Source organism: Octopus bimaculoides, chromosome 3 (genome assembly GCF_046866305.1).
Source record: "Octopus bimaculoides isolate indiv1 chromosome 3, ASM4686630v1, whole genome shotgun sequence".
NCBI lineage: Eukaryota > Metazoa > Mollusca > Cephalopoda > Octopoda > Octopodidae > Octopus > Octopus bimaculoides.
Window position 1 is genome coordinate 45,889,243 of NC_142930.1, and position 14,557 is coordinate 45,903,799.

The window sequence follows — 14,557 nt, forward strand, 5'->3', positions numbered from 1 at the left end:
TGCCATGCTTGTGAAGACCTGTTGAATCGAGTGAAATTGTAGTCATGGCTGATGCCAGTGCTGCCTGACTGGCACCCATGCTGGTGGCATGTAAAAGAAAATAAAACACCATTCAAGTGTGGCTGATACCAGTGCTGCTTGATTGGCACCTGTGCCAGAGGAACCTAAAAAGCACCATTCAAGTGTGGCCAATGCCATGCCACTTGACTGGCACCTATGCCAATGACACGTAAAAAGTACCATTCCAGTGTGGCTAATGCCAGTGCTGCCTGACTGGCATGTAAAAGGTACCATTCAAGTGTAGTCGATGCCAGTGTTGCTTGACTGGCTCCCATGCCAGTGGCATGTAAAAAGCACCCATTACACTCTCAGAGTGGTTTGTGTTAGGAAGGGCATCCAGCTGTAGAAACCTTGCCAGATCAGACTGGTGCCTGGCCAAACCTCCCAGCTTGCCAGTTCTCAGTCAAACTATCCAGCCTATGCCAGCATGGAAAGCTGACATTAAACGACAATGATGATGATGATGATGATGATGATGATGATGGTTGGATGGATGTATGTGTGTATATATATATATATATATATATATATTTAGGGTGTTAAGAATCACCCACATTGCTAAAAATAAGAGCTAAAAAGGCCTTAATGCTTTAGTTAATGCACATGAATGAAAACATATAAACTAACAGGGAATGAATCATCCCAAACCTGCTGTTTATATTAATTTCTATGTATACTCATTAGCAAATTGCTAAATCATCCATTAATTTGGATGATGGAAACATATATTCTAAAAGAGAAGCTAATCCACAAAAAGCCAAGATCAAGTGGGCTTAACTAATGAGACAATGGAAATTGCTGAAACTGATGTTAGTATCAAGAATTCTTGATTGGCACTTTTCAGATAATTATGGTCCCTGTTAGAGTACATGTTTTCATTCATGCGCGTTAACTACAGTATGACAGCCTTTTAGCTCTTATTTCTAGCAATATAGGTGCTTCTTAACACCCTAGTCACATTTAGTGACAATTATAATTCCCCTTTCTGGTGAAACATTGTGTCCTGTTGTTTATATTAATCTTATACACACACACACACACACACACACACACACATGTATGTATATATATATATACACACACACACACACACATATATATATACACACATATATACATACATATATACATATGCATATATTACATATATATATATACACACACATAATTTATATATGTATACACACATGTATATAGACACATATACACACATACATACATACACACATACATACATATATACATATATCATATACATGACATATATATATATATATATATATTCGTTTATATTTATATAAAGGGCATACACACACATATACAAGCACACACATATATACACACATATACATGTATATACATAGACATGTATATACATAGACATAACATTATAAAATGTTAATAAATGTGTATATATATATGCATATATGTCTGTGTGTATATGTTATTAGGATCACGTATTTTGATAACAAAGGCACTAAGGTAGAGTTGGGGACAGCATACCTGTGTATTAACAGTGTGTACAGACACTCACATACTTACTAATGCAATCACGTATTTGCCCTTCCAGTTATGCCTACATTCACAAGTATAGACCCAAAAGCACCCAATCTATACGTAGAACTACACAAAAGTATAGTCCAGCATGCAATCAACAATCCACAGAAGGCTCAAGATCCAAAGCAGGGAAGGTCCTAAGTGTGGTGTAGTATAGATAGTGCAAATGGGCTAAGGTCCACTACAACTGTTGCAGATATGTTTTTTTATTGAAGAACAAATCAATCATATCATGTGAAAATAAAACATTTTCTTCAGGTGAATTAAAATTAAAATAAGATTTAATATTCAGGATTTGTTTCACAAAGAGTATAGAATGCATATCGACTCTCTCCTCTTGGTGCTGGTTGAGAGAGTAAATTTTGGAATGTTAATATAATGTTAAATATATGTGGTAATAAATCTGTCCACACCTCCAGAAAATGGAGAAAGAAGAAAAAAAACTCACATCTCAGTCATAAGAAGCTAAGGGATTCCGGGCAGTAGTGCCCATAACTAAATAAAATAGTTGTCAAAGAAACTGTCAACATGCATGGTAGTGTAGGGCTACTTCTACAAAAAGACAGCTCCCTCATGGGAAACCCAATGCGGATAAAATATATGTATGTATATATATATATATATATCAAAATAAGCAACAGGATATCAAGTAGTATTGCAGTCCAACTATTTCAAGCAGCTCCATTTAATTGAACAATGCAATCATTACATCAATTTAAATACAGTGCTATCTTCAGCTGCACAAAAAATATATCGAACTTCAACAGGTAGGATACATTAATATAATTTTTCTTAAATATTTTATCAGAGCAAGAAGATGGAAGAAATTCATGTTGTCACTATTGTAACAAGAATGGCTAAGAAAAACAGACTACAATTTCTTAGACTAGCATATGGAGCATAGTGGGGTCATAACATTGTAATTCATTTCCAATTTATCTATCTCTTTATCATCTATTAAAATCTGAGACTAGAAGACTGCGTATATTTAGAATAAAGAACAAAAGTGAGTTGACGGCTCATGGCTAGCTATTGGTCATAAATATTGTCATAGGTATCCCTTTACCCACAAGAGAAAAAGAAAACAAACCTTCAGAAAGAGTCAATTAGATAGAATTGTCTATAAGAAAAAGAGGCAGGACAGGGATTGACTTTAATTCATGATGTTAATTACCAGTTAAAGGGGAAGACACTATGAAACTTAAGATGCTATAATGAGATACAGGAAAAGATATTAGGGGCTCGATTGGGGAATGTTTATAAGCGATATTATTATGTTGTATAAAAATGAAATAATTTTTTTTTTTAATTCAAGAAAATGATATCATAATCAAAATAGCTAAAAGGTGTGTATGTATCAATTATAAATATTAAAAGGAAGATTACAATTATGTAGAATCAATTTAATACCACTTCTTTACTTAATTAATTATTCGGTGGTTTCTATGAAGACTACTCAAGCCACTCACATATGGAAAATCTGGAAAGATAGACATACTATCTATTGATTTGAAGCAATGAATCAGAACCAGGATAATAAGATAATGATAATACATAGACATAATTAAATATAAAATATACTTGAAAATATGTACTGATATAAGTAGGTGTAATAGTATAAAGATAATGGATACAGATACATACACAAAGAGGGGTTTATATATATATATATATATATATATATATATATATATATACAAACACACATGCACATATATATGTGCATTTATGCACATATACATGCACATAAATATTTGTATATGCTTATATAAAAGAATATAGTATAAATATTTTGCATAAACATAAGTAACTGAAAAATATCAATTTAAGAACAAGGAAAATGACAATTTATAAAAGATAAGAGGTTAATAAGGTAAGCATACCAAAATAAGAAAACAAAATAATAAGAATTCATAGAAAATAATAAGAAAATCATATAAAAAACATATAAAGAGACAGGGGATTAAAATTAGAGGCAGAGAAAGATAAAGGTAACCTTAAAAAAGCGGGTAATATGTTTGGAAGTAATGAGAGCAGTTAAAAGTATAGACAATTAAGATTTACTTCAATTAGGTACTTAAATTGAGGCACCTCAGACTCAGTGCAATATAAAATGAATATCAGACTCAAATGATTAACAGCAGATTCACTGTAAATATTTTGGCTGTGGAGTGTGACTATGTAAAATCAATTGAATTGTCTTTTATGTTTGAAGTTCATGGAGTCATCTGACAAAAATGGTTTCTTTGCAATGATGTAATGTTTTTATTAATCAATTAAAGGAGTCGCTTGAAACGGCTGTAATGAATTGAAACCTGTACCTCTTTGTTACTCATCTATATATACAAATATATATATATATATATATATATATATATATATATATATATATATATATGTATGTATCTATCTTGATAGAAAAGGTAACACAACAAAAGAAAGAAAGAGACCTCGATTTTATGTAAATAGAGGAATTTATCTGTAAATAATATATAACAATAATTCGGTAGCCGTGATAAAACTCTGAGTTCTGGATGTCAGGGCGGAAACCCACATCACCATCTCTTCAGTTATCTGGCCATCAAAAAGATGCTATGAAAATGACTGCTAAACAAATTACTGTGTGATTGACCGTTATTAAGACAAAAGAGCTATTAGAATGACCGCTAAGTGAGGGGAGGGAGTAAAGGTAAGGGAATAAAAATGTTCATAGTATTCGCGTAAGCACACAAGTCCATACGTACACATGCACGTCCACAAACCCCCCACGTACATGCGCCTATATGTATATACTCATCCACCCCCACTTGAAACACACATATACTTGCCCACACATTCGCCAAAAAATACATACATACCCGCATACATGCTCACATGTGCACAAAAAAGGTTCATACACACGTCTATATATGCACATGAACTAGCAAAAACAGGGCTAAAGGCAAAATGCAGAAAAAAGTGTAAAAAGGTGTAAAAAAGCAATAAGAGTAAAACACGTCTATATACACACATACTCACATGCACGCACACTCACACATCTATATATGCACATACCCGCACACATCCACAAGCACGCACGACGATGATGATTATATATATATATATATATATATATATATATATATATATACATACAGGCGTTGCAGTGTGGTAAGAAGCTTGCTTTCCAACCACTTGGTTCCAGGTTCAGTCCCACTGCATGCCACCTTGAACAAGTGTCTTCTCTTGGACAATTACCTCCCTCCACTTTTCCCCCTTAACTGATAATCATGATTTAACTATGTTTCCACCCATGTTCACACTCACTGCATTTCCCTCTATCCACATCTTTAGTCATCTGCCACTTAGCTCTCACACACCTGCAGACATCCTCACCACCATCTTCTCTCTCTCTCTCTCTCAACTAGGTTAACTATGTATTTCCTCTGCAGCAATACACCTATTCCTGTTCCTCCATCATACTTTGATTTCTTATCACCTGGTATAAAGCCACCACCCTCAGTGCAACTCCCCACCTCAGATAAGGGGTCCTGCTCTGCAAGTTACTTAGTGACTTCACTAGAGCTGGTGCTATTTACAAAGCACCTACTACACTCTGTAAAGTGGTTGGCATTAGGGAGGGCATTCAGTTGTAGAAACCATACCAAAACAGAGATTGGAGCTCAGTGCAGTCCTTTGACTTGCCAGCTCCTGTTAAACCGTCCAACCCAGACCAGCATGAAAAACAGACCTTTAATGATGATTTATATAGGTATATATAGACCGTCATACAAACATATACATACACACATATACAGACCTTCACACACACACACACACACACACACACACACAGAACATATGTATATAGTAGCGTTATTTAAAATGAAACCTTTCGGCGAGCTTTAGCAGACCAAAGCTTCCGGTTAAAGTGAAAGCATTTCACTAAATTCTGGTACTATAAGGAAAATATTAATTTTTAAAAACACTTTGCAAGGCGATGGAATGACAAATCCGTTGGAGCGTCGGACAAAATACTTTGTAATATTTGGTTACGGCTCTTTATACTCTGAGTTCAAACTGCACCGCGATCGACTTTGTTTTCTGCCCTTCCGGGGTTGGTTAAATAAAATGCTTGTCAAGCGTTCACACTCACTGCATTTCTCTCTATCCATATCTTTATTCCATCTGCCACTTTCGACTATATCATCCTCAAAAATGTGTGGCTTTGTACCGCTGTTAGAAATGTATGTTGGTCAGAGTTGTGCGTTCAAATCCTAACATGTTCGGCTTTGCTTTCATTTTTGTGGGGTGGATAAAACACGGTACAAATTAAGTTCAATCAACTATACCCTCTCACAAATGTATGGTAAAAATCAATATACACACACACTCACGCAATTAAAGGCGCTTATTGTAATTATGGATAATGTTATTAATCAATTATTGTTATCACACATAGTGGACCCCAAACTCTTTATTTACTTAATGTCTATTAGTCGGTTATTGTCATCGAAAGTCTTCCCCTAAAGTGAACACTATAAGCAGCTACCACTGTATAAACTAAAATTCTAACGATAGAATAATTAGATTTTACGTTATACGGGATTAAAAAAAAAAAAATTCGATGTTTACTTCAACCGGAAGCTTTGTTCTGCTAAACCTTCACACAAAACCTTAGACAACTCTATAATATCCATATACCTCTCACTCACTTCATCCACGCATGCATGCATCCATCCATACATACATACCTGCATAAGACGTGTGTGTGTGTGTGTGTGTGTGTGTGTGTGTGTGTGTGGATAAATAAACAGATAGATAGATAGATAGAGAGAGAGAGATACGTTTGTATTAATCGGCATAAACTACAGAGTGACTCAGGGGCGGTGAGTTTCCTGACTTGACACTTATCACCAACCCTAGACAGGTGTGTGTGTGCGTATACACACACGTGTAGTGTGTTGATGTGTATATATATATATATATATATATATATATATATATATATATATATATATATATATATATATACATATATATACATGTAGTGTATTTGTGTATGCGTGCGCGTATACACACACACACACACACAATAACAAAAACAACAAACACTCTCAATACAAACAACATTCCTTATCATTATCATAATTACGTACATCATTATCCAAAATTCGACAATTATCTGATTAAACACGCTCTGATAAAACTGATAATATGTATGCAATTATATACTTCTCCAAGTTAAATTAATTTGAAGATAAAGCGATTATATATATATTTAAATTCTTTTAAATAAAAGTCGATTATATTACATAAAATTCTATGAGTAAAATCGTCATTTACCTGTGGATATCTTCATCAGAAACTCCCAAAAAGCTGAACATAGACGCCCGACGGGACATTGTGAATTACTTGATGAGTGATAAAAACCTAACTGTGGTATCTATCTGAGCTTGAAGTTTCGCTTGTCGTCTGCTGATGAGAAAGGTTGGTTTGGCTCCTGGTTTCAACAGGGGGACTAACTATGAAATTAACATCAACATGTCAAATCAACTGTTTACCGTCACTTTTCCGTTTTTCTATTCATAGTAGCAAAACACAAGGTACCTTTAAGGTTGGAAACTGTTTCATGAAATTAATATGGTGTTTTCACTTGACAAATCATATTTGATATTTTGTCGCTTATTCATAAAAACGGAAATAAGAAAGTTTTTAAAAGAAATATATTTTACTAGGAAAAATATGAGGAAACAGAAAAAAAGAAAAATTGTTGGTGGTTTGTGAATGTTTTCAAAATTGAATGTCTATTTGAAGAAATTTCTAAACAATGAAAAATCAATTAATTTTGTATCATTTTGCCCGTTTAATAGAAATTAGGATGATGTTAATTATTATGACACATTTATACTTTATGCTGCGATTCTGTTTGTTAGTTCTGTATGTTCGGAGAAAAAAAGACTGCAGTAATTATGGGGTTTTTATACTTTAATTGCGGTTATTATCTTGACGTCACCTCTTATCAAAGTTTTCCAGCAAGAATCATTCACCCATTTTTTTTTTTTTTCTTTTTAGGATAGTAAGTTGAACTTTGAGGGTTATTTGGCTGTTACTTCTAGCAAGTCCAGTGGTTGATTCAAGAAGTAATGTTAACTTATAGTAACAGAAAAAAAAGCTTGATGTAGAAGGTGGACAAAATACCTTGTGGTATTCAGTCAAGTATCTGGACATACTAATTTTAAATCCCACCGGGGTTAATTTCTCTTTCATTCTCTGGAGACCGATAAAATAAAGTATCATTCAATTGAACAGTGAGAACTTTGTTTCATAACCACGTGGTTCCGAATTCGATTCTACTGCTCGACGACACTTTGGTCATGTGTTCTCTCTAGTTTGGCGGCAATTTCACTCACAATGTATTGTGAGTGAAATTTGGTAGAGAGAAACTGTGCAGAAGCCTATCGTGCGCGTGTGTACATATATGTATGTCTACGGGTGTCTGCGTGTGTGTTGCAGCTGTTAAATGTTTTGGGGTTGATTTAATCCCACGTTATGTGGGCTTACAGCCCAGTTCTGCCGAGATCCATTTTGTCTTTCATCCTTTCGGAATCGATTAAATAAGTACTACATGAGCACTGGAGTTGATGTATTTGATTAGCCCATCCCTCATCCACCCCCACCAAATTTCAGGCCTTGTGCCTACAGTAGAAAAATTATTATTTTTTTAATTTTCTATTAGCATCAGAAACAATTTTTAGTTGTAATAGCAAAAGCATCACCGCACTGAAGACTGGTTTTAATGTATCAGTGGATGATATAAGCATCGTCAGTCAGAAAGCCGACAAACGGGTGCTTTCCAACTGAAATACCCTGAATAATTTCTATTTATTGTATACAGACACTCGCCATCGTAAATGCAGTGATCCAGTAAATTGACCAGGTAGAAATATTTGACCTACGATGTTATTGTTCACCAAGCGCAATATAAAAAAAACTACAATTTCAAAAATTCTATCAAAGAGCATTGTTAACAGGTGTAAGAAACAGGTAGGGTACTGGCGTCGATTTAATCGGCTACACTCCATTCCATGATAAAAATCATTATTATTAAGGGTAGCAACAGCAGTATCACTTCACCGAAGAGTGGGTCATTGTATCGACAGATCTTGAAGAAAATCAAACGTTTCCAACAGCACACACTTCGTGCACTCATAAGGATCTGATGGAAGGACTATATCATCAATGAAGAGGTTCTACTCAGGGCCGGACTGCCCAGCATTAAAGCTACCTTGGCATCGCGTCCACTGTTCGGGACACAGCATACATATGCCTCAAATGCGCCTCTTACGTCAACTTCTCTTTGTGGAGTTGGCCTCAGGCACCAGACCACGTGGAGCCCCTCAATTCAGTCTCTGAGACCAACTCAAGGCCACTCTCCTCCGCTGCTCCATTGACCTAAATACCTGGGAGACAACTGTCAAGGACCGCCCAAAGTGGTGGCATATCATCATCATCATCAAAGGAACGGACAGATGGAAAATAACACACATCAAGAGGCAGAGATCAGGCATCGAACACGCAAACAGCGACTCGCATTTCCTTGCACCCTGCCAACTTTCCCTTAGCCTGAAAATCCACCTCAAGTACCGGCACCCTTCGCACCCATCAGGATGAAGAGGCTCAATCACTCGCTACAGATTAACTACTCGCATATGAGTTAATGCCAACGACTTTGTAATGGTAGACACAGTATGGTACGACCCCCACATCATTGGCAAGCCGTAAAAAGGAGAGTAAGTCGCCCCTTCCGTCCGTAGATTTGGGTGGCACGTTGGGAAAGTGCTAGCAACCCCTTAGCCTCCCGTGCCAGGGATACAGTGAAGATGTTGGCAGCAGAACGTTGGATAACCGACAATGCGAAGGAGTCCTAGACCAACAGCTTAAAGATAATTGCCGCCAAGCGGAAGATCTCTACTGTCAGAGAACGGTTGGGTGTCAACTAGCGAGTGAGCTGCTACTACGGGGCAGTCTCATCGTTGACCATGCTCGTTGCACTCTTGTACACTACTTGATTCTTGGCATGGAGGTCCAGTGAAGCAATTTGATGGTGTGGGGAGGACGATGCCACCTACCTTACTCACTATCCAAAGGCCTTTTGTTCCCTAACAGAATAGTCAACGTCAAACTACGACGGACAGCCGACGACGATGATAACGATGGACAACAAAGTGAAAAGAAAACAACAGCCAAAACATCCACGATAAACCACAGATTTTTTTTTTAATGCTCCTAATAATGCAACGTTATGTACGAACTCAAGAGAATCTCGAACATGCTCTTCTCAACTTACATTTGAGTTTACTTGGTGTCATTTTCACAAGCATAACACATTCATGTCATTCATCAAATGTATTAGACGTTGTTATGTTAGGTAATGTCGATTATGAATTATGATTTTTTTTTTCATTTTATTCACTGCACTTCTTTTAACTTTGTTGTCCGCCGATACAGGTACGTAACTGAATATCGTCTTGAGATCTCTAATAATTCCATTCATAACTAGGATACATTAAAGGAATGTTAAAGATTTTTTGGGGGGGGGGGGGTTTCCTATGAGGTTACGAGGATTATATGACAAATGTCAGCCGAATTAATTGAGAAAAACAATATTTTAAGAGAAATGATATTCATTTACCTACTGTAATACTTTTGTAACATCACTTGTAAGAGTTTAGACTTCTATTCCCTATATTAGACTCAAGACATCCAAAATGTTTCTTGGTGTTAGTTTGATATTGTTTATACATAGGTTAACCTTGGTCAAGCAAATCTATGATCAAAAACGTTCCAGGCATGACCATCCCGTCATTTTATCTATATCATAGTCTATATCGTTTGAAAGATCCTTTATTCAAGACGGGTGAGTATGATTTGAATGAAATTTGTCGCCCTTTCTTGCAGTTGAACGATTGTGTCAATGTCACTTATTTTCTATCTTAATAGTTTAATCTGAAGAGACTAGCAAAATTGATGCTGATAATGCCTTATTTTGAACTACTGCAAGTCAACAACTGTAAGATGAACATAGGTGAAAAGTGGAATCTTTTCTGCAAATTAAAGTTGATTACTTACCTTGAAGAAATAAAATATATTGGAATAAAATATTTAGCTAGTCAAATTAGTTATTTAGCTACTTTGGTTCATTTTCAAGGCTCATAAAATATTGTTTGTGCATGCAATTGGAAATTATTAGTGGTTCCCTTTTTTGTTCTTTGAACAAATAAGAAAGAAAAAGAACGGTCAACACGCCATAAGAAATGACTGAAACAATTTATGAGCAATTATCACGAAGGTTGCGAATGAAGCTAAAATAATGATTGCTAACATTTCCACAAGGCATTCTCAATTTAATTGTTAAATTGGCTTCAGCATGTGAGAAGGAATGAAAATCAAGATCGACTCCGCCAGGATATGAATTTAGAATAATAAAGCGATGTTTACCCTTATATACTGTTTGCCTTCTTGTCCAGCACTCAGTTGTTTTGTTGTTTTGTTTTTTTTAAATAAAATCACTGGACATCTCTTGAAGCAAGGAAGTAACAAAGGTATTACTTTGCCTTTTATTTGCCGACTCGAGTTACAAATGTATTTGCACAACAACAGATCTAAGAACTGCCCCCCACTACCCACAAAAGTCAACTACCTACCTGCATTACATTACATTACATACATATCTGAGGCTATAAAAATCTGGAAGACTTTAAACTTTAAAGGGTGAAAAGTTGTGCAAAAGACAGCGAAGACAACAAAAACAATTTTTATTTTTAAATATCTTTTCTTTAAAACCTTAGTTTCTGATCAGAATAAACTTTAAACTCCTATCAAGAAGAAAAACATATGCGTAAAAATATGAATGTGTATGTGAACCTTTTCTAATTCTTTGAATTTTTCCTATAAAAAAGGGTTTTGTTTCTAAGAATTAAATCGCTATCATTTGGATTTAGATAGATATAGAAATTATGTCTTGAATTTCAGAAAAGTTTTGCATATCAAATTGGTAAAATACGAGTTAGAGATGGGGTCACTTTCTTTGCATGAACTACCCCACCCCCACCCTGTTCTTCAAAGCCATTGCTTAAACAGTAAGATCTATCGAATATAAATTTATAATTTGAATTGATGTGTTGCATTGTAGTGGCGCGAAATTATGGCCGCCATTAAGGAAGTACAATCTACGCATACGCAAGGGACTTGCCTTCCCGGAGGCCCCTCGAGTTCGCATGCGTAGTAAGACCAGTACTTAAAGCGCTTCGCGCGCTCTCTAACCCTCTCTTTTAGCGCGGTGCCTTCGATGTAACAACGACTTGCTCCTCTGAAATACCTCAACGAAGCCTTTAACCTTCCAATGCTGATTACAAGATAACCAGCGGCTGCCAGGCTGAATAACACAGGATTTGTAAAACCAAGCATCACCAAAAATAAAACTTATTTTTATTATGTTGTTAATTGTTCTACTGTTTCTTAATATATAATTTTGTTGAAAGGTGATAGAGAGAGACTAATGTCTCTATTGCAACTATCAACCTTTTACAGCAAGTTTCGAAACATTTAGCTTTAAATGTTGTCTTGCTTTTTTTTAGATGAAATTTTCACACCTTTTAAGCAGCTGGTTTCGGCAACAGTATTTTACTTCATTTATTTTTATTTATTTTATTTCTTATACCAAACAGCGACGCCAAGCTTGTGTTTGTATTTAATGGATTTTTTTAGGGATATTACACCAACATTCCTTAGCATCAGAAATATTTTCTTCATGTTTGTCGCAGGACAGTTGGGATGGCATTGTATATTGTTTCAACAACACAATCATGCTGCATAGAAAATAACTTGATAATGTTTTGGCAAGCTGTAGATCACATTGTAATATCTTTCACTATGCTATAGAGTGGAAAAGAGAAAATAGCAAGACCATCGGCGTTTACATTTTCGATTTGGTTGTTTCCCCAAGTTCTACAATCAAGTATGAAAATCTCTTTTGACCAAATGTAATTCCTGCATTAGTTGAACACATTTGTTATTAAATTCAGCCTTGCAGTTATTTTCAATTTAAATGTTGAAGTCTTCAACAAAGGAATTTATGTTTAAATTGGTCTTTCTTACTATTGAATGCCCAAGTGTATATCAACTTAATTTATGCAGAAGAAATGATAGAAAAATATTAAAAAAAACAAGCGTTGGAATATCCCTTTCGGAAACGGAAGACAGTCGTCGTGCTCTGAGTTAGAAAGAAAAGGATGGTTGACTAAATCTTCCAATGGTGATTGACGGAACATTTAGACAGACTGTGATTCCAGCAGCTGTTATTTATCTGTAATTGAGTCACATCGCCACAAAATTCCCGCAAGGATGAAGTCAAGACTACACAGTTTTATTAACTAGTGATTATTCTGCATTTTTACACTCCCTCATTTCTACTTCCTGCCCACTAGTTACAATTTTGTTGGACTTGCAATGATCTTAGAGTAACTCATTGAGGTAGCTTATGTAACGCTTAAATATAATGCTTAAGGAAGCAACTGGCTTCTAATTTTCAGCTATTGATTGAGGATATTCAATTCTCTGTATTACATGTGTAAGGCCGTACTGTTCGTGCTATGGCAAGTGAATTTGGCTTGTTACTTACGAATTATCTCACTTGAAGTCTTCTGTTCGTATTTTACAGTTATTAATTTACTCATAAGAGTTGGAGTTCTCATAAGATATAGTCGGTGATACTAAATATTTTATCTGGCGGCGCATGTAGCTGACATTTTCCTCTAAATGTTTAGCCCAAGTCAACTCTGAGCAAGCACACCTGTGATAAAATGCATTCTAGCCACGACCGTCCTGTCTTTTTAAGGGTATCTTGGACTACATTTACCAATATCTTTTCCTCATCTAAGCTGGTAGGGTGTGACTTGAAGGAAATTTGACTGCAAACAAGGTCCTTTGTTGTTTTCTTTGCTGTCCACGTAGTTGGTTTGGGTAATTTAGTTGTATTACTCCGCGTACAGCAGTTATCTGTTGGGTACTGTTTCATAGGAGATTGACAAACAGAGACTGTAGAGTCTTATTTATGTAATATAGTGAGCATTGATTGCCCAATATTTATCACATACAAGCATCCCCATCATAAGAATTCTTGTAACATGGAATTGCGAAAGGCAAACCTATATTCCCATTGATTTACATGTTGTAAATTGGGGTTTCCGATTGATGCTTTAAAAAAAATATATATATACAGAGGTGCATTGACTTACAAGTTTAATTCATTCCGTGACGACGGAGCTCGTAACTCAAATTACGCGTATGTCAAATCAATTTTCCCCATTGAAAAGAATTGAAACGCCATTAATCCGTTCCGGGACTGGAAAAAAACAGTGCAATTTGTTTTTGTTACGTGTTTTTGAATAAGAAAAAAGTACTTATAAATAACGAATATTGTATTTAAAAAACAAACAATACAATAGGATGTGCTTCAATAAATTGGTTTTATTAAGTATAATGAACAGCATTTACCTTGGGGATCAGACGACTTGAGGATGCTGACGGAAGTGGAGGAGAAAGGCTGAACTGAATAACTGAATCTTATTCGCTGATTTTTGCCCTTTTTACCACGCCTTCCTCACTTTCATCGGTAGGAATTTTCGATAAAAACCTGTCCAATAAGGTCTGTTTCATCCTTTAATTCAAAGTGTTTCTGAAATGAGTTAGGAAAGTGTCATTAACTATCATCGTAACACGCCCAGTTGCAACTTTTTCTGGGTGTTTCTTTTGAAAAACGTGTAGCGTACACTCGAGTGAAATTCTTCTTTCCCTTTATTATATATACGTGCATTCGAACATAGCAGATAATAGCTAGCCTTTGGCTGCTATTTGGACCCTGTTGTGTCCACTACTCTGATTGGTTGGTATTGGCGCA

General features: G+C 35.6%; 1 protein-coding gene across 10 annotated transcripts in view; it reads right to left on the reverse strand.

Moving 5' to 3' along the window:
* The window catches only part of LOC106878657 (potassium channel subfamily T member 2), a 171,539-nt gene extending 164,238 nt beyond the window's left edge, over nucleotides 1–7,301 (reverse strand). For 7 of the 10 annotated variants that reach the window (XR_016241017.1, XR_016241018.1, XM_089348904.1 and 4 more), the window contains exon 1: nucleotides 6,943–7,289. Coding sequence is in view for 6 of the 10 variants with exons in the window: in XM_089348904.1 (XP_089205030.1) it covers nucleotides 6,943–7,001 (59 nt within the window). In the remaining 4 variants the exon portion in view is untranslated. Of the gene's footprint in view, nucleotides 1–6,942 lie in introns of all 10 variants that reach the window. The other 3 variants (XM_089348906.1, XM_089348905.1, XM_089348902.1) reach the window with 2 other exon arrangements.
* Nucleotides 7,302–14,557: the final 7,256 nt, after the last annotated feature.